Source organism: Daldinia vernicosa, assembly GCF_022497035.1.
Source record: "Daldinia vernicosa strain CBS 139.73 unplaced genomic scaffold F5Y00scaffold_7, whole genome shotgun sequence".
Classification (NCBI taxonomy): Eukaryota; Fungi; Ascomycota; class Sordariomycetes; order Xylariales; family Hypoxylaceae; genus Daldinia; species Daldinia vernicosa.
The window spans coordinates 1-21,429 of record NW_025953923.1 but is presented as its reverse complement, the minus strand read 5'-3'; the positions used below and the strand labels follow the sequence as shown (position 1 = coordinate 21,429).

The window sequence follows — 21,429 nt, the reverse complement described above, 5'->3', positions numbered from 1 at the left end:
TCAAGTTGCTTGGTCACGACTAGCTAGAGAATATGACGAAGATTCAATAGACTAGACTGGTTTGGAAAATTACGCACCAGATTATTTATAGTTAGTTGTCTCAAGTCGGAAGAAAGAAAGCTTTGTTTCTGGTCTCGAATAATGTTGGAAAGAGTGCTTGTTCGAAAACAATAGGCTTTGAAGATTATATATGCTATTGTTTATTACCTGTAAAAATGTATCAGGTCCAAGGGGGTATCTCTTGCTACGGAGCGTAGATTGGGGATTTAATAGCTGAGATGACGCGCCCTCAGGTCTACACCAAGGTTGCCGGTAATAATGTATCTCATACATCTTCTAGAAGGGACCCGAACGAATAAGTTATGAGTCTTGTTGGTGCCATGTATGGTGCCAAAATTTCGCGAGAACCAACTGGTTAAACTGCTATTGAGCAAGTTTGGCTTACGCTGTGGTATTTACCTTGTGTATATAGGTAATTATTTAAACCAAGGTGACAACACCAAGGCCACGAGTCCGGTGCAGTATCAACTATGATTATCAACGAAAACCGACAACAGTCCCTTAATAGACTCTAATGCAGATATTAACTCCTTGAGTCAGCCGTGTAGAGTGTCTATCAACACGATAGAGGTATATAGTATACGTATTCAAGCTACCCTCAAAGAGCTTTATAGGCTAAGTTTTCAACATAGTACACATGACATATACAGCGTGTTAGCGAAAAAAGAAAAAGAAAAAGCTGGTGTCTGAAAATCATTCTCGTCTAATTTTAATCCTTTGACGGAGTGAAGAGTTGAATATTATTCATAATATCTATAGTAGCTATCAGTATTAAAGCTGTTCTACAACCAGAGAAGACTACTCCCAAACCCATGGGTTGTTGTAAGGTTCCAAATGTTTCTATACTGTAGGTAAGTTAATCTATACCACTCGGCTCCTCCCAGAATACGTACCTGTAACTCGCCAGCAGTTATTCTTGATTGGATTTATTTATTACAATAGCGAGTAGTATTGCACAGAATTATAATTCCAGATTTTATCAAGAGCTGGACGGATGCTAAGAATAACCCCCGAGTACTCGTTCTGTCCTTGTCGGTACCCTTCGACTATCCTACCGATGCATCCGCTAGTACTCAATAGAGTAAACATGTCTGGCGCATACCACCCAACCCCTGAAGTCTTTAATAGCAGTGCGTATATCCATTTCTTTATTGCCATACCATTTCTATGGTTAAAGCAAGTGCCCCATCATGACCAGACCAAGCAAGAAAGCAAGATGAAACACCAGTGCGTGAGTGGCAACGTCCGTATCCTCTAATTCTTCCGATGGGATGTCTACATCCAGTTAATCGAGTTTCCCCCAAACACCGTTGCATAACCTCCGAAATTCGGCTGCGGTTGTCCCCCGGCCGGTACCGAAAACATATCACCCCAATCGATGGAATTGGCATCGACAAAGCCAAGCATCTGATCCCAAGAAACCTCCGTGTTGGGTTGTTGTGTAGGTGCAGCAGGGCTCACATTTAGACTCGTCGCAGTAGACATTTCACCAGTGCGCGTATGCCTAGCCTCGTCGGGTGGAAGAAGACTCAGCAGCCTGATTATATAGCCCGGCGTCTCCGGAGCAGATCCCGTTGTATCCCGAAGTATCCTTTCTCGTACATTCCAGGCTCGTATCGTAAAGATAGCTGACGCCATATGCGCCTTCATCGAGAGATCGTATAATTCCGTGTGCCACTGGTAAAACATTTCGACCACCTGCCATGCTCTTTCCACCAGTTGTCCAGATGTGCGTGTGCTTAGCTGCCCGACCATATATATGAATACTTCTATCTGAAAATGTGACATCACTGCAGGTATTAGCAAAGCTAGGCACGAATTTGACGACCATAGTCCATGACACTTACTAAACCAGAGAAAAAAGCCCCCGGTCTGAGGTATCTGGTACATCCGCAAATTCTGCTCCCCTGCCGTGAGGGACAGCTTAAATAGGTTGTCTTTGGGTGTTAATATTTCGGTGCCCCATTCCGGTTGACTTCTAAGTGGGCAAACAAGCTCTCGTAGCTTGTCGATCATTATTGACTTCGTCTCGGTCGCTAAGACGTGCACAGGCCCCATTAAGGGATCGCTATACTTGGTGAGGATCTCCGTCAAAGTTCTATCCAGTTCATCGATGCGCCTAGAGGCCCTTTCGACTTTTTCGGGTTCGGGGTTGTCCACTCCCATCTCATTCTGCATGATGACCGTGTGAAGCTCGGGGGTGTCAACCATGGTCGCGGCAAGCTCGCAACATACGAGGCGGAATATCATATCCGTGGGACTATCCTTGGGTTGGAGAGCGGTCATGGTAGGGTAAAGATCAGAGTCGTTGAGGTTCAAGGGTGGCTTCGTGTCCCAGGAGCGTGGGAGGAGAGAATGACCTAGGCCAGACATAAGCGCGTACATGGCATCAAGCAAAATAATTTGCCACCATATGCGTCGCCGCATCTCAGTCTCGAACGGCGATAGTCCGAGGAATTCTCCATCTCTATGAAGTCCCATTTTTTGAGCAATCCTCACTGTGACGCCGTTTAAAATCCATGCCGCATGGCGGTCATAATGACCTGGCAGGGAGAACTGGTGGAAGTGCTGTTAGCCGAGGTCTGAATGAGAGATGGCGGTACATGTGTATACCAAGTATAGCACCAAGGCTTGTAAGACAACTAGGTCGTAGTTTTTTAGAATGCCGATACGCATTAAAGCTGAACGGCAACCCTTGGAAAAGCGAGTATAAGCCACATCTTTAGTGTACCCAAACCGCTCTAAGCACTCATCTTCGGTTAGAGCCACAGTCGCCATTAGATATATGGAAAATAACAGTGCCTCAGCATTCTTAGGTATCTTTGCTCTGCTTGCCGCTGCTTCGACGAGTAGAGGCTGGACTGTAGGAACATGGATCACCTTAGTTATTGGGTTGACTCTTTCGATAAAAATCTGCCATAAGCGGAATACGTGAGCCGGTTGGGGATGTAGCTCTTCTAAATCAGTGTTAGAAGTATCTGATAATATGAGTCCTGCATCGAGATCGGAAATTTGCGACTCGGCTGGGGTACATGGATCGTCTACTGTTTCTTCATCCTCGAGTATCTCGCGCATTGCCGAGAGCTAGTGGAAGCGAGAGAAAGAGTTAAGTCCATAATCATCTAAAAAGCGAAGTGTTGACCCGACAAGGGGTAGTATATCAGGGAGAAGAGGTGCAGGAGAGGATAAACTCACCTCGCTGTGAATGGTAGCCCATAAGAAACTATCTATGAATTTGACGCCACCATCGTCGACTATCAGTTTCCCGAGGGGTTTCCAGGACTCATCTTGAGTTGGCGATTCGATGGACGAGGGAGCTGGTGGTTTGGCGGTGGCATATTCGGACAGCAACTCTTCGCACCGGGCGAGCCTTTGCTGTAAGTCTTGGTTGGGCCTCCGTCTCTTGCGTGCAGGCGCCGGAGTACTTGGAGTACAGGAAACGTTGGCCTAAGCACGGTCGATCTGTTAGGACCGAAAAGCCGTGAGATATAGAGACAGACTTCTCCGCCCAAAAACTCACCTTGATGCAGTTGGAACAAGGAGTTCTGCGGTCACATTTAATCTTTCTATTTTGGCACAAAACCTACGTAAATATGAAGTGAGGATGGCGACCTTTAAGCGGTTTGGTGGTACAAACAACTCACACAAGCAAGGACCCTAGGTGGCTTTCCGGACGAGTTAGATGCCATGGCTACCGACCTCTCTTAGTCTCGCACTTTAGCCCTGCACCCCAAGTCTACAAATGAGACTTGGTTGGCGCTTGTCATTTGAATCTTCACGATAAGTATAGTGGGGTTCAGTACGAAGCTGACAGTGGTGTAGGTATCCCGAATATGTGGAAAGGCTTTGTATGAAATGAAAAAATGAGGGATGTCTTTATCGATTGTGGCTAGAGGGAGGGAATGCGACAAGCTATGCGACACGAATTGAGGTTGCCTAATGCCTTTTACCAGGGGCGGGTCAGACGCCCTGGTGGAATGCTATGATTGTAAAGACTACGTCTCTGAAAGGGGGTAGACAATGAGAGGCCTTCGGTTTTATCGAAAGCCGAATGCAAATCTATGACTCGGAAGGGGAAGTCTCTTGATATGTATAAGATGGATGTGTAAGTAAGATTAAGATGTATGTTCAAAATGTATCTTGATTGAGCAGGGTAGATAGATTTGTAAGTATGTACTGTATGTAGTTAAATTATGTAATTAACTTTCGGTACAATACTTTCGTAGCATGCAGTACACTAGGCTGTAGGCTGTAGGCCAAGAATTAAAAAAAAAAAAAAAAAAACCGACGGGGACATCAGTATTACTTACGACTGACTGTTTGAATTCGAAGGATCAATGTTGAAGATTCTTATTGATTCCGTGATTCCGTAATTCTGTACCCAGTATGTACTTATCAATGTATTTTCAGACATGGAATTATTCACTTTCCGCTTTCCGCGTTCCGCTTTCCACTTTCCGCTTTCCACCTGCGCGAGCTAGGTAAGTGGCTAAGCTTTTAGGTTTAATAACCATTAGTTAACTAGCATCAACTAGTTAGTTATTCTTTCCACATTATTCTATCAGGCATTCGAGTCATTTTGCACAGTATTATACACCGTGTATCCGCTTGGAGTCAAACGTTGCTTTGAAATCTACAAGAATTGCGCAGGTTCTTGCAGTGTCAATATTACCTAATAAGGTTGTATAAGAGTTACACAGCCACACTTGAAGCTTGGCAATCTAATCGTGTCCTAAGGGCTCAGGGTCAATTGGCCTGGAGTTATTAACCATGAACCATCTGGAAGCTAACTTGGACTCCGAATTATTAAATGATTGCTCGTAAAAATGCCCCAAAGCAGACATGCTACCTTACCTTATCATCACTACATGACTCATAATAACCTTGCCAAATTCGTGATAGGGTGATAGGAAATAGATCGTTATATCCCTCGACTATGACATGCAACTCGGAGACGGAATGAATCTGGGGAATAGCCGGCCGATCGAGGCTCGGCTGAGCGACACAGAGCGATTTTTCACCCGCTGGAACCAGAATGTGTATGCCTGGGCCGATACCCAGCTGGTTGGCGCCAGCATTGCCAGTCGAGCCTCCGCCAGAGAAAACTCACGGGTACCGCTGAATACGATATGACTCAACGCCCCTGGTTATACGGTACGGCCCGAGTAGAACTCGAGTCGGACTAGGGAGGTTGCCCGCAAAGAGATTCGAACCTACTTGCATTGATTGTCAAGAGGCAACGTCATTTAAATATACATGTCTCATTATCTACGTTTCCTAGCTGGCCACATTACAATCCACCACCAATTGATATTAGATCGATTGGTCTTAGTTCATCCCCCCTTTTCCTCACTCATTATGCAACGATATATATATACGTTACAATATCAATAAACGCCGACCGAACCCGATGGGTATATCTTGGTCTAGAAGTCGGGCCTCTGATCTATACCTTCTAATCCCCTTTTGGAAGGCCTCGTAAATGCTGATGAATTTGCTGACCGGACGCCGAACTCTCAACCCTTCATTCATCCCACCCCTATCCCCTGGCGGTAACCTAAATACCAAAACCTTTTACACATGTCCACAGGACCACAGGCACCACTACGTTATCGTTGCCGCCAGTCAAAACTGCCTCCGTGAGACTGGCGGTAGCGGCACATATCCCCATTTTCCGGGCAGCGGCGCTCCATGTGTCGGAGGTGCCGATCGTCTGAGGCCATCCGCCGATGCGTAGCCACAGGCGGGCGGCAGCAAGTCCCGCGAAGACAGCAAACGCAAAAGCTACGCTCCCCTCGAGACTCTTACCGCCACCCCACAGCCATTTCCGCTGTCCATGACGTCTTCCGATCAAAGAAGCGGCAGCGTCGCCTAGCCCCACGCACACGACACCCGATACCATACTAATTTCTCTCGTGGGCACCTCCCAGCCGTCGAGGCATCCGGACCCAACACGAGGGAGCGAACCCAGCGACAGCCACAGAGGAATCGCACAACCGATAAGAAGGAATATATGCGAGATAACAACCGGGCCTCGAAGATCTCGCCCGTCGACGTATGGGGCAAGGAAGAAAGCCAGCGGCTTCGATAGCGGAGGAAGTTGGCTCGCGCGCAGAAGGTCGAGTAGAAGGAAGAGAGCAAGGACGACGGATAGTGCCAAGGCCGCAAACGTAGGATCTATGTAAGTAGCCGGTAAGAACATGGCGACCATCATGAAATGGAAAACCTTTCGTCGCGTATCTACCTCGTAGATAGGCGATAGCCGAAATACGACTATCAATCCGATCGCGATGACACCCACGAAATACGCGCTCAATAAAAGGCGCGTATTAGCTTGACCAACATGCAGCTGGCGAAGATCATTGACCCAACCCATCGAAAGATGCTCATATTCGTCAGAGGGCCGTAAGGGGAGGCATATCCACCGCTCTAGATTCCGACTGACAACTTCCCATCTGAATTGTGGTAGATCTCCGAACAAATAGCCCAGAGCCCATCCTATAGGCTCATGGCCACGAAGTGCGTCATCTGCAATGACGGTCTTAACGCCGACAAAGGGAAGGGGAAGGAATACAGCGCCAACTATGCAGATATAAACATACGCAGCATAAATCCATTTCCTAGTCGTAGCCTGCTTTTGCGTAAGCAAGAAGAAAGCACGGACGGAGCGAGAAGCGGTTCGCTTCCTCCGGCCGGACGGAGTATGTGTATGAGATTTGCGCGGTACATTATCTGTACTGGGTAGAGTGTGTCGGCGAAGTGGTGTTGATCCAGGCTTCGTATTTATAGTATTGGCCAGGAGCTTTTGGCCTATAGCAGAAAGTGAGTCTTCTTCAATCCCAGTAGAACCAACGCCATCAAACATGGTTTTCACACGAGTAGGTCCTCCGGCTGCCGTAGATGCTGGAATGTCGCTATCTTCGGGGCCATCGAACGCTTCGCAGGAACTGCAGGATGAGCTATCTATTGGCGCATGGAATAGATCGTGCCTTACTCTCCTCCACGGCATGATGCTTGAAAAGAAAGAAGGCGCCGGCTTAGAAGAGCTAGGCGTTCTCTTGAAGCGCCATTTAGGTACACGAGCCAAAGAGATACCCCATTTGATAGGTTGACCACACAAGACGAGGATATCAACACCTCCTATCCAGAGCAGTGACTTTAAAATTACCGCTTGTGGTGAAGATGCGAGAAATAAGAGATCGATGAGCGAGATCGACAATAATTGCAGTTCGGCTGTAAGAAGGCTGGTTGTAGTTAAAGTACGCAGGATTGAGCAGAGGCTCTGATGTAACGGGTACAATAGTGTTGCAGTTTCGAGTGAAATATATGCTGAGAACCCAGTTCTTCTAGCATTCGTCTGGATGGCATTGAGCCGGCCAGTTTCTTTTAGGAGTAGGGGTGCGCATGAAAGCGCCCAGTGCAAGGAATCGCATCCTGGACCAACACTAGACAAGGTGGGGAGTAACGTGGGTGGTAAGGAACATATGGCGAGTATTATGCTTGGTAGAATTATGGCCTCGTTATCAACGGCGAGAAGTAGCGAGACAAAGATCGTGATGGCCGACGGATATAATAATGGTGCTGGGTCGAAAGATGATGGTATAGATATCGGGATTTTCTTTGAAGGCGCCCGGTGCCAGTAAGCCCATACCACAAGTCTCAAGGGATAAAGCAACGCCAGAGCGACTGATATTCCTATCCAGACATAGAGCTCTGGATTTACATTAGTATTCTTCTAATAACCAACTCAGCTATGCAAGGAAAGAAGGGGAGAAAAGCGCACCTCGATTCCATCTGCGGAGTATGGGTTGGACATAAGTATTTGTGCAAACCACAACACCAAGGAATCCGATGAGCAGCAACTCGATAGAGCGACGGACAATCTCCTTCCTCCTCCGCGCCTTATCGGCTGGACTTTGAGTTCTTTTGCCTATGGACTCATCTTTCTTCATATTATAGGATATTCGTCTCCCTTCTTCCTCGAGGACAGCGGGAGACGGTATCGGGGTCGAAGTACCTGACAGAACTTCATTGCGCCCCCGTAAACCTTTTCGCGATCTTCTCGGCGCTGGTAGGCCTTTGAGGAAGTGCTCATCATCGGCCTCAGTGCCGCTGTCGCTACTAGGTGTAATTTCTCTCGAGACGCCGGAAGAGACAGGATGTAGATTAAGTCGGTCTCCTCCTAAGGTTGCATATGTCAAGCGGTCGGATGGTTCCAGCAGCTCGGAGTGCTGGCGATGGTAAGGATGTGGAGATCGTGTGAGGAGTCTCAAAGCATCTTGTGGAGGCGGGTCGAGGTGCCCAGGCATTATCGAGACCCGGTTAGTCGACAGGCACACCTTAGGCGCGCAACGTGGAGGCAATTCATTCAGTCCCGGCCAGAACTTCTTTGCGTCATGTTCCGGGAATAAGTTATGCGAGGGTATGAGGGCGCAGGTTGATGGCGGCAGCAATCGTATCGTGGGGATAAAGTTGTAAAGATCTACGATAAGGAGGGGGTTACTTGACAACTTTTAAAGATCTTTAAAAAAGAGTTCTGACATTGAACCTTGGGAGTACATACATATGTAGGTAAGCTACGATGTTCCATTTAACTAAACGATCCATTAAACGATTGGCACGATTGGTGGGTCTTGTCTTTTCTGGCACTTGGTGTACGTATTCACATGTCTTTTTCTGTTAAGTCGCGTCGTAATCACCAAGGTACTCCCAGCATGCTGTTCTCTAGTGTACAAACAGGGTACGTGCATTTTAGAAGCCTTTTCTCTTAAGGTTAATTTAAAGAGCTATTACATAATTATGTGGCTGGTGGAGCCCCCCTATAAGTAAGTATACCTAAGTACTTCATCTACTAGAGGGTCCAAGCGCCTGGCGGTCCCTCTTCGCTGCGCTCAGAGGGAACCAAAAATCTGGGACGAACCAAAAACCTGGGACAGATAGTGTTTACTATGTAAAATGTATGGGCTGCACTAACATTTTCCAGTAATTCAAAAGTCTAACTTTACTAATAAAATTTAGGAAAACGCATGCACTCGCAAGCTCGCGCAAGCGTTTTCACGTGCTCGCAGGCTCGCACGTGAGAATCCGTCGGAAACATCAAATCTCTTATCAATTTTCTTATCATTTATTGATGAATTACTTATCAATTACTTATCATTTCCTTATCATTTCCTTATCATTTCCTTATCAATTTCGCATAATAATTTCCAAGAGTTCCAGCGTAAAAAATGTCTCCGACGGATAAGAGCTATTGAAATAATCTTGATATCAAAAAATTCTTTGAAAAATAATAAAAATTCTGATATAAGTTGCATGCTTATAGCTGTAATATTGGCTAAGTTATGGCTGTTATAGTGTGGTGTTTTTTAGAAAGTGTGTGGGATGTTTGAACTTCTTGCACCTCCTCCTTAAAAAACAATTGAAAAAAGCTTACTTTTTTACTTTTATTTTTATTTAAAATTGGAAAAATTGTTTTTATATAAAATAGAATATTTCAAATATAATTAATATTGGAAGTATATTTTTATCTATTTTATTCATTTAAATATAAATTGTTGAAAGTTGGATTTTATATGGGAAACACGTATTTTGTTGCCAAGGCTGTCCCAGAATTTTGGCTTGTCCCAGATTTTTGGTTCCCTCTGAGCGCAGCGAAGAGGGACCGCCAGGCGCTTGGACCCTCTAGTAGTTACCGATTATATCTAGTTATCATCATCATTCCGGTAGATAAAGCTAAGCAATACCTACCACAAATTTCTTATTATAAGGATGTAATCAAGAATGCTGAAATAAACTCAGTTATTATATAAAAGACTATAACCTATCTACATTCCAGACCAATATATCCTAAGGCTTGCTAGCCACTGTCTATCGATCCGAGCTTGATTCTAAGATAATAGTCTATATCCACTATGTTCATATAGGGAGTAATAAATACGGTCTGGTAGTCAGGACCTCCCCCAACGAACTCTCTTACGTCGACCCTCCACAATGGAAGGGAATATATGACCACAAGCCTCCAGGCCGTCTCGAACTTACAAAGGATAATAAATATTATTCAGCTCTAGAGGCGAGGTTGCTATCGATATTCGATTGTGGCATAAAGTAAGTTGTAAGCTGCTCCAACGTTGCAGTGATACTCGAAGCTGAACTGCCCAAATTCATGGCGTTTGACTTAATTGGGTTTCTTATTAAGACCCATAGGCTTTCTCTTAGTATCGTGTCGCTCATCAGGCCTCGCCTATATATTTCGGGGAATCTTTCGATTGTCTAGCAGACTCACGGATTCACAAATGGGTTAAAATCTTCATCTTTGCCAAGTTCATGGCTTTCTACTAAGTAATTTCCCGGTTTCCTCGGTCTATTCAAATCCCCTTAAAGCTATGTACTATTCCAGCATGCATCTAGTTAGACACGGACGCTCAAACAACTTAATACGGCAAGTGCACGACACTTGTTGTCTATATTATATCTTGTTCACCTTCCTACAGGAGAGAACGAATCATCGCCTTGAGCAATAGTCATCCGCACCTGATTTTATGGAGAAATTGATCGATGCTTATAAGTCGGGAAAGATGACCCGCGGGCAACTACCGGGTAATGCGAATATACTTATTGACGCTAGAGGCGAGATCAGATGACTCGATACTTGAAGGAGTATGCACATCTCTTAACAATATTCGCATTAGGCATCACTTATCTATTCACAAAGAATCCCCGGGTGCACGAGAAATTGAAGGACGAGATCACAATGACACGCGTCAACCAATGCAAGTATCTCCTTGCGTGCATAGAAGAAACCCTATGGATCTACCCTCCGTCCCCCCAACCCCATCAGCGGATTGTGCCACCTGGAGGCGCTATCACCAACGGCGAGCACCTCCCCGAGTGTGTGGCAGTTGGTATCTCCATATACGCCGCTTCTAAAAGTCCTCGGAATTCGCTACAGACGGACTCATTCATCCCCGAGCGTTGGACAAGAGAGGATCCTCGGCTCGACGACAATAAGAGACAGGTCTCTCAACCGTTTTCGTTTGGACCTCGTAACTGCATAGGACGTAACCCTGCATATTTCAAGATAAAGATCATTATCGCGAGAATCGTCTGGCATTTTGACATAGAGAATGCCACTGAGGGAGATTGGATCGACCAGAAGGTTTATATGGTTTGAGAGAGAAAACTCCCTTGTGGATCAAATTATATCCTGCGCAACGATCCGAGGACCAGTAAACTGGCTCACGGAGACTCAAGCACGATTGTATTTGGATTCGGATATAATTGCTTTTTCCCTGTTCCTGTTCTATATACTTGAGCGGCCATATTAAACGCGTAGAATGATTATATACGTATTGATTCCAGCGGTTATATTTAGTGAGTTAAATCGATTATTATATTCAACCCTTTTATATATATATTAGTGTTGCCTGTCTCACCGTTCGTATACCTAAGTACTTGTGGGTGGATAACTCTATTATATGCGAGCCACCAATGCAAGGGCTCATTGCTTCATGCTGCTGAGAAATTAATCCATGGCATCAACCTTGGTCAGATCGACATTTCCCCACGCATGAACAATGCTGTTTTCCCCACTGCTTGCTCGTTATGTGCCGATGTTATTAGATATCCATCTGGAGTAACTACTATATACCCACTGTTAGCTATTCGAATTATGTGTACTGATCAGAACTGATTTAATGTCTCTCGGACCTGCCATACATGGGCACGGCTCCGAAACTCTTTCCAACCGTAAGAGTGTGGTTATCCGGACCTCCGGGCAATCCCGAGACGCGGATCTATATCACGGAAGTCGTACCATATGTATATTACTGGGTCGGGGTAGGCTAGCCTTTTAATCTTGTAAGCATTTATTATGGTTGTCGGCGATCAATCGGTGGTAGGATATATGTGTTTATAATTGCAGTGTGATTGTATAATCGTATATATGAGATGTCAATGAGGTATCGTCAAGTCATATACTTATAAAAATCATCGTCTACTACGTGCGGCAACGCTGCGCCAAGCGTTCAGCCCTGTAGCCGCTGATATCCAATGGCGTAAGGTCTGACTTGGCGAAGTGGCGGCTAACATGTATGTATCAAAGGTAAGACGATGAGATTTAGTTTGAGACATTTTAGTCAAATATCACGTTTTGGAACAGACTGGACGAATAAAATCATGGCAGAGGAGAGGTAAACTGATAAGTTAAAACCAATCTTTGTCAAAGTTAGCGAATCAGTAAATACATTATGGCTGACTTTAAGACAGGTCGAAATGTGCGTGTATGTATTTATTCCGTGATTGGCTAGGATCAGGGGTTATATGCATCTTACCAGGGGTGCTATATATAGTAGATCAGTCCAATGTCACAATCTGCCGGTCTTCATGTACCTCGCGGCGGCATACGTTCTCTTTGTTCTGAAACAGCAGTCTCCTTCTCGCCGCCTGGATCTTCCCGGATTCAGAACAGACGGCGCCACGCGGGTTAGCCCGCCAGTCAGCGCCGAATACGACTCCACTACGTAGGAGAGAAGAGGAGCTTGAAGTGGGGTGTTAGACGAAACAGCGGAAACCTCGTATTCTCAACAGAAAGCGACGTCACCATGACCACAGTATGGGTTTCGACTCAGCCTACGGATCCGTACGCAGCGCCAAGACAATCTCGATCGTACGAAAGTATGGACAGTGCATACAACGAACAGTTCTGACAACTTGTCTATGAGGGACTCTGTTATTCAAATTCAAAACCTATAAGCCTTTACAAAGACTGTAGTTAACTAGTGTAAGTTTGAGATAGTTTGTATTTAGAGGCCGGTGTAGAATTTGATACACAGTAAGGAGTTTTTATATGTAAAGATGAAATCCTTTGCCTCAGGTCAAGCTCGATACACTATGAATCTACTCAGTGGCCTCCTGACATTGTACAGTGTGTCATATATATTTTGGCTACAGTACGTCTCCACCAGTTTTCGAGGATTAAGCCATCAGCCACGATATCTGACATTACGTAGGTACATTCATACATACGCCCACATACATTGTACATACGCTACATAACAAACGTACATAATGTTATCGGCGCTGGGACCAACCATCTCCATTGAATAAAGAACATAGCATAACGACCCTGTTTTTTGCCTTCCTGGTTTCCACAGCATCCGGCAAATCGGTACACGTCAAAGCCACGCTATCCAGGGATCATATACGAACTTGTGTACTTGAGATAGGCTACTTGCTTTTGGTCTTTACATAGTACATAGGTTTTGGGTCTTCACCTCTCTCGCTCGGAATTATCGTTGACCCCCCCTTTCTTCTGCCGGCTTTGCTTCTTTTTTGTGCAACTCTAGAACCCCGTGGAGCTGCGTACCGAGTACCGTATTTTTTTTTTTTGCAGTAGTCGTCGCCCCCGAAATCTTGCCGCCCACTGCCCAAGCGTCTTTCTGCAATAGTCTGCATTAGCTCTCTCGCTTCTCGGAAACTGATCCAGTCGGGCTTACCATAAAAACGGTCGTACCAATCAACAACATTGTTTCTTTTTCCAATATGACTTCTCTCTCCGAAAAGGGTCTTCTAGGTGAACAGCAGGCAGTTTATACACCAACTCAACCTAAACGCTGCATTCGACATCGTGTAGTGGAAAAGATGCCTTCGCCCCGCCACTTCTTTCTCACTCTGTTCCTAGGCCTGCTTGTCACGGCCGGCTTGGCCAGTGCCGTCTTGCACCAAAAGCCTTCCGGTGAGGATAAGGTCGAAAGCGAGACTGAGCATGTTGTTCTCCGTGACGATTCGACTTTCTCACGGTTGTTGAGCTCGGCTTCTCCCCGTGCTATCCACGAGTTTCTCCATGCTTATTTCCCTGGCACTTATAAGCATGGCGTCTATGACTCTGACCACTCGGCCATGGAGGCAATCCACGCGAGTGACCCGGAATTAGCGACATCTATCGTCCAGCTCGCGAAGAGGCAATCTGGAAACGAGACCAGCACCACGACTGCTACGTCCGCGGAGTCTACCTCCGCAGTCCCTACGAGTGAAAGTGAAAGTGAAAGCACCACAGCGGAAGAACCAACCTCCACTTCCACCCCTGTAGATACGCCTACGACGACGACGACGGCGACTTCGGATTCAACTACGGAGTCGACCTCGGATGTGCCAACGACTACTGCGTCTGACGTGCCCACCACGACAACGACATCAACCACCGACGATCCGACAACGGCATCATCAGCCACCCCGGAGTCTTCTGCTGAGACGACGAGCACTCCTGGTATGTTTACTAATCCGTAGTGTCTGCTTCAAGCATAAGAGTATTAGGCTAACCAGTACATAGAAACGACACTGACAACAGCAACGAGCGCATCTACTCCCAGCACTACAAGGCCAGCTAGAACATCTACGTTCACATCGACGCTTCCTGGAGGCGCTAAGGTATGCTTTACTTCTTACCCATTGTACCCCTACTTTCACTTTTGATATACTTCCAGCGATGTAGAGAAATACGCCTGGGTTATATCATAAGCAGCAAGCAGCAAGCAGTCTTGTATTCATCTCGAAGGAGAGCAAATCACTAACTCGTTAACTCTATAGACAACAATCACATCCGTTGAGGTGGTCACTCCAGGCGCACCCGAAGAAGCAAGCCAGACCTCAGAAGCCGAGGGAAGCTTGCAATCCGGCCCTGCCATGCTGCCTGCGAGGCGGCCGGTGGTAGAAGTCATCATCGGCGCCGTTGTCGGCGGAGCACTCCTCGCATAAGCTCCATCGTAATTCGAACGATCACATTCCTTCCTTTGATCTTATCTTGAAATTTGGCGTTAGCAACAGCATCATTATCATTATCATCATCATCTGAGCGAAGCATATTTAGTACTGGCGCCGGCATCTACATATACAGAAACTTGACGGCATCTACATTCATTTAGAACTAGGTGACAATGGGAAAAAAGAGAGAAACATTTGGCATAGAAAAAGGGTGGAAAAGGGTCGGCTCAGAGCTCGCAAAGTCTGGCAGCTTGTTGACGAATATCACGAGATTGTCTGCAGATTAATTCATTAATGTTGGGATCTTTCAATCATCATCTGGGATACGCAAATATGTATGTATGTATGTATGTATGTATGTATGTACGTATGGATGTACACAGAAGGTCAAAGGAGGACGCCTAATAATCCAATTCATAACAGAGATATTCTATACAATAATAGTAGCAGTCATTTCGTAAAGTCATTCCGTGAATACCTAATCAGATCAGATCAAGTACTGGGTAGTCTAGGTAGTAATGAGGCTCGAGCGAGGTTATTATTAAGTCTGACATGGTAAACACCAGGCTAGACAGTCCGAAAGGTATAGTTTATCCTGGGCCGATCTTAGGCATGTCGTGATGCTCGCTAAGCTTGGAGAGATACGTATTCAGGCCTTCTACTCTCTCCTTGTGCGTCTTTCGGAATTCGGAAGCTATCTTTGGATCCTCGAGCATTTTCAACATCTAGTGACGAAACTGATATTAGTATTAAGTCGTCGCTTGTCGTTTGTCGCAAATGTAAACAAAACATACCTTTTTCCTATTAGCTTCCTCATACCGGCGCTCAGCTTCGGTCTTCTGTTCGACTATGTCACCATCGTCGCCATCATCCGGATCTTTGCTATCGCGCTGTCGGGGATCCTCGACATCCTTGGGCTTAGAGGCAGAGCTATCTCCCGGAGTGAGGGATCGCTCGAGGGTTGAGACCTTGGTTTTCTTCTTTTTCTTATTCTTCTGTATCTTCCCACCTTTCAGCTTTAGAGCGCCAGCTCCGGCTGCCGACACGTAGTCATCCACTGGCATTTTTGATATGTATAGGTATAAATAGATGTAAGTTGATGTTGGAGACACCAATTGGTTTTGGTTGACGACGAATGAGGCGCGAGACAACCCCCACATATTTAGTGTATGCATGTAAAGATATCGTCCTTACCTAATCCATATAATTATTATATAATTATTACATATTCAATCATTATTAACATATAGAGGCAACGCTACGTACTAGTTAGCCCCACCTAGATACACCAATAAATAAAAACTTCGCAGTCCGAAAATTTGCTTTCGTTTCTTCTCTTTTTCTTCCTTAGATCAAAAAGTATTCACAGAGTAGCCACGACCGTCATTTCGATATTCACAGTGACGAGTTGCCATTCTCAACCTTGAGAAGTCACTCTGGAGATTAAACTCCTTATTAGGAAGTCTCCCGAACGTCTTCGGACTGTGTGCGGGAGATGTCGAAAAACCGAGGGAACATGCACTTGATAGCATTCCGGGGCTTGCGTGCCAATCGCGACGCAGATGAGCATTGAGCATTGAGCATTAAGCATTACGCATTGAGTTGATCGCTGTGTGTAATCCGTATTGAGCGCCTTAATTCTTGATGTTGACTTTGTAGTAGGCGACTTAAGGTGACTTAAAATGAGCGACTCGGGTGAGCATGACAAGTCTCAGCCGAATGTCTCAATATCATGACCTATCCATCTACTACCTATGTAAGTTCCTATTAACTAGGGTATTAGCTAGGGCTGTGGTCGAGTAGAGAGGAATGCCTTACAATCCCAAGTCATTCTTCCACTCGTAGATCAGTCTTAATGTCTTCATAGTAATTACAATCTTGTTATGGTTCTAAAGACAAAACATGTCTACTATTCAACGCGCGTCTAAGTTCGCGATGCCAGCTACGGTCATTGCTTATAAAAATGTCCAAGTATCCTGTCTATCAGGAAATCTTCTTGGAAGCATCATCAGCCTCATCAGTCATTCATTCACTACAGTCACTCTTTACTACTCACTCGCAGTCATTCATTACCTGCCGTCTTGGCTACCACATTCATTTCACACCAACTATAACACACTCGTTCATCTAGACAATAGTCCAAAAAAAATAATCACAACTAACCGCCGAGATGCCTTACTTCAACGTCACCAACACTGCCAAGTTTCTGTCTTGCACTTCGACTGCATTGACCCCCGTCTTGACTCCAGTCACCAAGACTACTCTGTCTCCTGTGACCCAAACCCACTACACGACCGTCTACGAGACTGTCATGCCGGCAGCTTGCGAGACAGGCCAGTGGATGGCTACTTACACCGTCACTGAGACTTGCACTGGCAAGCCTAGCGACTATGTCCCCTCGGTTATCCCTCCGGGATTCGTCGTGACCACCGTGTCTTGCCCCGTCTGCCACCCCGCTACCGCCATCGAAATCACTTGCCCGGGTGTTCAGCCCACTGGGTATCCTACCGTCGGCATTACTGGCAACGGTGTTACGGCTACCATCACTGCTACGCCGGCTGGTCACCCTATGGGCAACCCGGATGCTTACCCGACCAAAGTTCCCGCTCATCCTATGCCTGGTCACCCCATGCCTGCTGGTCCCGGCGCATGCTCTGGTCCTGGGCCTTGCCCTGGCGCCGGTCCCAAGCCAGTCCCAGTCCCAGTCCCGTGTGCTGGCCCCGGCTGCCCAGACTCAAACCCCATGCCATGCTCTGGACCTGAGTGTCCTCACCCAGGCTCGGGATACACTCCTGGCGGCAACCCTGGCTCTACTCCATGCCACGGTCCCGAATGCCCCAGCACTGGCCCCGGCCCCGTTCCCTGCTCTGGTCCCGGATGCCCTGCTCCAGCAGGCCCGGGATCCATCCCTTGCGCTGGCCCCGGCCCATGCCCTGGCACTGGTCCCAAGCCGGCCCCGGTTCCTTGTGCTGGTCCTGGGTGCCCCAACTCCAACCCCAAGCCCATCATCCCATGCGCCGGACCCAGCTGCCCTGGTTCAGGTAACAACGGCACCACCAGCACTCCTCCTTATATCGTCTCCGGCGCATCATCACTCAAGAACGCTTTCGCCGTCGTTACGGGCCTTGTTTTCGTGGCCGGACATTTCATCCTCTTGTAATTCATTCATATTGTTTTTTGATCTATGGACGCCGGCGTAAAATTTAGGCTTATATTTCTTGGATATGGTTTACTGGTCGGGTATTTCATCTGCTGTTACTTTTGGGTTCGTCATATAACTTCGGGGTGGTTTCAGGGTAAATCTAGGGTTTTATGACAATTACTGGTTTGGTTTATTCGGTGTTTCTAGTAATTCATTACATTTAAACCGTTCTTGACAATCCTTTGTTTGTGGTTGCCATTCTAGTGAATCAGACGTGCTTGTAATATATCCGATAATCTCCTTCATCTTATGGATCTCGCTTTCCTCCTGCATGATCTTTGTTGGTAGACTCTCCAATGAACTCTGGTCTCACATCTGGCTATCTAGGATACTAGAAATGCAGGTGATTATAGAATATGTTGAAGGATGCTTATCGAGTCTGCGTAGGTGGTCTATGGAGTTTGTCTATCTTCAATCCAAACTATCTCTTTGTATTAAATACCTTTGTGTGAGTCGTCTGAATAGCCGCTTTGTGCAATACTTAGTGCCGAGAGCATTGACTTGGTAGGTTCTTCAGATCCGAACAAACCGTCTGATTGCTCACCTCACCTATTATAGCCATCTTAATTATACTAGTTACGCAGACGTAACACGCAACACGGGTCTCGAATTCATAACCTTCGTTTCCTATTTCCTATAATAATCATGTGCCGGTTTGCACGGGAATTATCAAAATACATAAAAAACGCGAATGTATCCAAACATATCAATTTCAAGACAGACACTACCAACAATGGACAACCTAAACGATCTTTTGGAAGAGCATATCTGCCGAAGAAACCGAGTATTCTACGCCTTCGGTATTAGCGTCGGGGGCCACGAAAATAGCACTTCACGGGCGTGGACGGTCGTATCACTCTACATGCACGGTATAGTAGATAAACCTGGTGCCGTTCAAGCGCTCAGAAACCTCGAGTATGATATCAATAGCAAACTCCGGCTAGACCAGCGACCAGAAAGACTGGAGTTCTACCTTGAGGACGACTCTCCTAGCAATGCCTATCGGGCGAAATCTCACAGGGTAGAGGGCACGCTCTGCGCGAGAGATGCTGTCCGGCAGATGGGAGTGGTGGAGCCTACGGACGGCGAAAGGACGCGCCCGGGAACACCTCGACAGGATATAGTAGAAGCGACGAAGCATGTTGTCGAAGTTGAGCTATAGAAATATAGAAACCAGAGGGGTTGGAAATGAGAGGCGGGAGATCAGCGATCAGCGATTAGCGATTGGTGACTAGTTGTATATACGTAGGCGTATTCAATTATCTGTTAGCCGCCTACTCTATTAGGAAGGCCGTCTAATACCACGTGTGACGTTTGGTTGCTTCCAATTGCTCGGGCTGTACGGTGGTGATAAGAGGCGTTCGTAGTGTCATCGTAGTGTCATCTCGGTGAGTTCCGTAACGTATTATGGTAGTAGTGCATCTATAGCCTACATCCTCCCCTGCATTCCTTTGCATGCATATAAGTAAGCCGGCAAGCATAATCCGAATTGTATTTAAACCCCCATGTCTTACCCGACTCTTCGGGATAGGTATAAGATCTTGCTTGGCTGTTCTATTCTTGATCGCCAAGAAAGAAATCGACACACCCCTTTAATAGTTGCACTGCCGACTTTCCAAGATGCCCCCCGTCAACTCGGCCGTTGTACTAGGGGTCCTGGGTCTCATCCGTAATGCTGTGGCATGCTCCGGTTGTTCGGGCTCGGTAGGTCACGTCGTCGAACACGTCCGACATGTGAAGCGTATGCAGCCCGATGCGATAAATGCTACCTACGGACCCACGAGGGCTCTAGAGGTTAGTATTTCGCCTATAACTAGTAGAAATAATTAAGAACAGAAACCCGAAATGCTAATTCGAGATGCTCTAGTGGGGCCAACTGAACTTCCTACATACCGTGAGTGCATCTTAGATGTTTAATGAGCTAGAAAGTAGCATTGCTAATGATCAACGCGTAAGACTGATACACACGGATGGTTAGAGGTACGTAACATTCCCAACTCCCTGAACTTCCTAAACTTCCTTAACAGCGGCTAATGTTTAACAGGGTCACCTTAAGGAAGCCAACTATGGCGCCGATTGGGGTGACTTTGTCTCCTTCTCGACTCGCTTCAAGGACCAAGCCGGCGACATGGGTGTCGATCTACTTCTAGTTGATACCGGTCAGTTAAACTCAACGTCTTGTCGATCCTCAGTATACTTATGTGACGTCTAGGTGATCTACATGATGGCGCCGGGTTGAGTGACGCTACCACACCCGACGGCGAGGTTTCGATGAAGATATTCGACAAGGCCCAGTATGACTTGCTAACTATTGGTAACCACGAGTTATATCTCGCCGATGTTGCCTACCAAGCTCTGGATGAGATATCGACATATTGGGGCGAGAAATATCTCACGTCCAACGTTCAGATACTCAACCAGCAGACGAAGGAGTGGCAGTATATCGGTAACACGCACCGATACTTCACTGCTAAGCATGGGCTTCGAATCATGGCCTTTGGCGTGTTATTCGACTTTACTAGTGAGAGGACACCACGATGATATGTGCCCTAGCTGCCGCAAAACATGATCCTAACAGCTGGCAGGTAACACGAATGTCTCTAAAGTCATCCCTGCAAAGACTATGGTTACGCAGAAATGGTTTCTAGATGTCCTTCATACCCCGGAGCCCGTAGATATCTTCGTCGTTCTAGGTCACAACCCTGCCCGACCGACTGATAAAGCGAGCACTTTCCCTATTGTCTTTGACGCGATTCGGGCGGTACATCCGGATACCCCTATTCAGTTTATCGGTTTGTATTATATCCAAGGGGAGTTAGATTCGTCGCTAACAGCAATATAGGAGGCCATAGTCATATTCGGGATTTTGCTGTCTACGATAGTAGTAGCACAGCGCTTGAGTCAGGTAGGTGAAACGAGCTTATTCTTGACCAAACTCTCATAGCTCTCTCAGGCCGATATTGCGAAACACTCGGTTGGCTCTCGATGTCGGGATTCGACAGTAAAAGTAGTGGCCCTGCTGGTGTCCCTAACCCAACTCGCAAAGCAACGCAAAATTCTACTTCTCCGTTCGTATACTCCCGTCGCTACCTTGATTGGAATCGTAGAACCTTCGAGTACCATGCTGCGACGTTGTATAATAAAAGCCTCGACTATCATAGCGGCTTGGCCGTTACAGAGGATATTACGAAGGATAGGAAGCAGCTTAACCTCACCGATGTGTATGGGTGTGTTCCTCAGGTCAGTCGCCACCGACTCCCGGCCCCCTGATATCCAAAAAAAAAAAAAAAAAAAAAAAAAAAAAAAAAAAAAAAAAACAAAAAAAAAATTAAAAAAAATTAAAAAAAAATTTATAATTTTTTTTGTGGGGGGTGGGGAACGGGGGGGGTGGGTTGATGAATAGTGGGTAC

General features: G+C 46.3%; 8 protein-coding genes across 8 annotated transcripts; 5 read left to right on the top strand and 3 right to left on the bottom strand.

Annotated features, from left to right (window-relative positions):
- Window positions 1–964: 964 nt before the first annotated feature.
- F5Y00DRAFT_273650 (fungal-specific transcription factor domain-containing protein) lies at window positions 965–3,749 on the bottom strand (the record flags this gene model as incomplete). The annotated part of the gene is made up of 6 exons (XM_048013220.1): window positions 965–1,850; window positions 1,908–2,616; window positions 2,674–3,144; window positions 3,256–3,507; window positions 3,581–3,643; window positions 3,705–3,749. The coding sequence occupies 6 exons, from the start codon at window positions 3,747–3,749 to the stop codon at window positions 1,336–1,338; spliced, it is 2,055 nt and encodes a 684-aa protein (XP_047868092.1). The 3' UTR covers window positions 965–1,335.
- Window positions 3,750–5,405: 1,656 nt separating this feature from the next.
- F5Y00DRAFT_189511 (uncharacterized protein) lies at window positions 5,406–8,517 on the bottom strand. The gene is made up of 2 exons (XM_048005148.1): window positions 7,844–8,517; window positions 5,406–7,773 (listed from the first exon to the last, which is right to left on the bottom strand). Exons 1-2 carry the CDS (start codon window positions 8,367–8,369, stop codon window positions 5,618–5,620), a joined length of 2,682 nt encoding a protein of 893 aa, XP_047868091.1. The 5' UTR covers window positions 8,370–8,517; the 3' UTR covers window positions 5,406–5,617.
- Window positions 8,518–10,810: 2,293 nt separating this feature from the next.
- On the top strand, window positions 10,811–11,230 carry F5Y00DRAFT_258572 (cytochrome P450; the record flags this gene model as incomplete). Its single annotated transcript, XM_048010728.1, has 1 exon — window positions 10,811–11,230. The coding sequence occupies one exon, from the start codon at window positions 10,811–10,813 to the stop codon at window positions 11,228–11,230; it is 420 nt and encodes a 139-aa protein (XP_047868090.1).
- A 1,737-nt stretch (window positions 11,231–12,967) lies between these two features.
- Window positions 12,968–15,183, top strand: F5Y00DRAFT_227418 (uncharacterized protein). Its single transcript, XM_048006481.1, has 4 exons — window positions 12,968–13,007; window positions 13,068–14,323; window positions 14,387–14,484; window positions 14,644–15,183. Exons 2-4 carry the CDS (start codon window positions 13,600–13,602, stop codon window positions 14,809–14,811), a joined length of 990 nt encoding a protein of 329 aa, XP_047868089.1. The 5' UTR covers window positions 12,968–13,007; window positions 13,068–13,599; the 3' UTR covers window positions 14,812–15,183.
- On the bottom strand, window positions 15,160–15,925 carry F5Y00DRAFT_227417 (DUF1754-domain-containing protein). Its single transcript, XM_048006480.1, has 2 exons — window positions 15,612–15,925; window positions 15,160–15,542 (listed from the first exon to the last, which is right to left on the bottom strand). The coding sequence occupies exons 1-2, from the start codon at window positions 15,879–15,881 to the stop codon at window positions 15,408–15,410; spliced, it is 405 nt and encodes a 134-aa protein (XP_047868088.1). The 5' UTR covers window positions 15,882–15,925; the 3' UTR covers window positions 15,160–15,407.
- A 791-nt stretch (window positions 15,926–16,716) lies between these two features.
- Window positions 16,717–18,057, top strand: F5Y00DRAFT_189434 (uncharacterized protein). Its single transcript, XM_048005146.1, has one exon. The coding sequence runs from the start codon at window positions 16,988–16,990 to the stop codon at window positions 17,975–17,977; it is 990 nt and encodes a 329-aa protein (XP_047868087.1). The 5' UTR covers window positions 16,717–16,987; the 3' UTR covers window positions 17,978–18,057.
- Window positions 18,058–18,815: 758 nt separating this feature from the next.
- On the top strand, window positions 18,816–19,905 carry F5Y00DRAFT_227413 (uncharacterized protein). Its single transcript, XM_048006479.1, has 2 exons — window positions 18,816–19,813; window positions 19,887–19,905. The coding sequence occupies exon 1, from the start codon at window positions 18,882–18,884 to the stop codon at window positions 19,179–19,181; it is 300 nt and encodes a 99-aa protein (XP_047868086.1). The 5' UTR covers window positions 18,816–18,881; the 3' UTR covers window positions 19,182–19,813; window positions 19,887–19,905.
- Window positions 19,411–21,289, top strand: F5Y00DRAFT_273644 (Metallo-dependent phosphatase-like protein; the record flags this gene model as incomplete). The annotated part of the gene is made up of 8 exons (XM_048013219.1): window positions 19,411–19,813; window positions 19,887–19,913; window positions 19,976–19,999; window positions 20,064–20,178; window positions 20,232–20,540; window positions 20,605–20,811; window positions 20,862–20,924; window positions 20,973–21,289. The coding sequence occupies exons 1-8, from the start codon at window positions 19,640–19,642 to the stop codon at window positions 21,287–21,289; spliced, it is 1,236 nt and encodes a 411-aa protein (XP_047868085.1). The 5' UTR covers window positions 19,411–19,639.
- Between the last annotated feature and the right edge of the window lie 140 nt (window positions 21,290–21,429).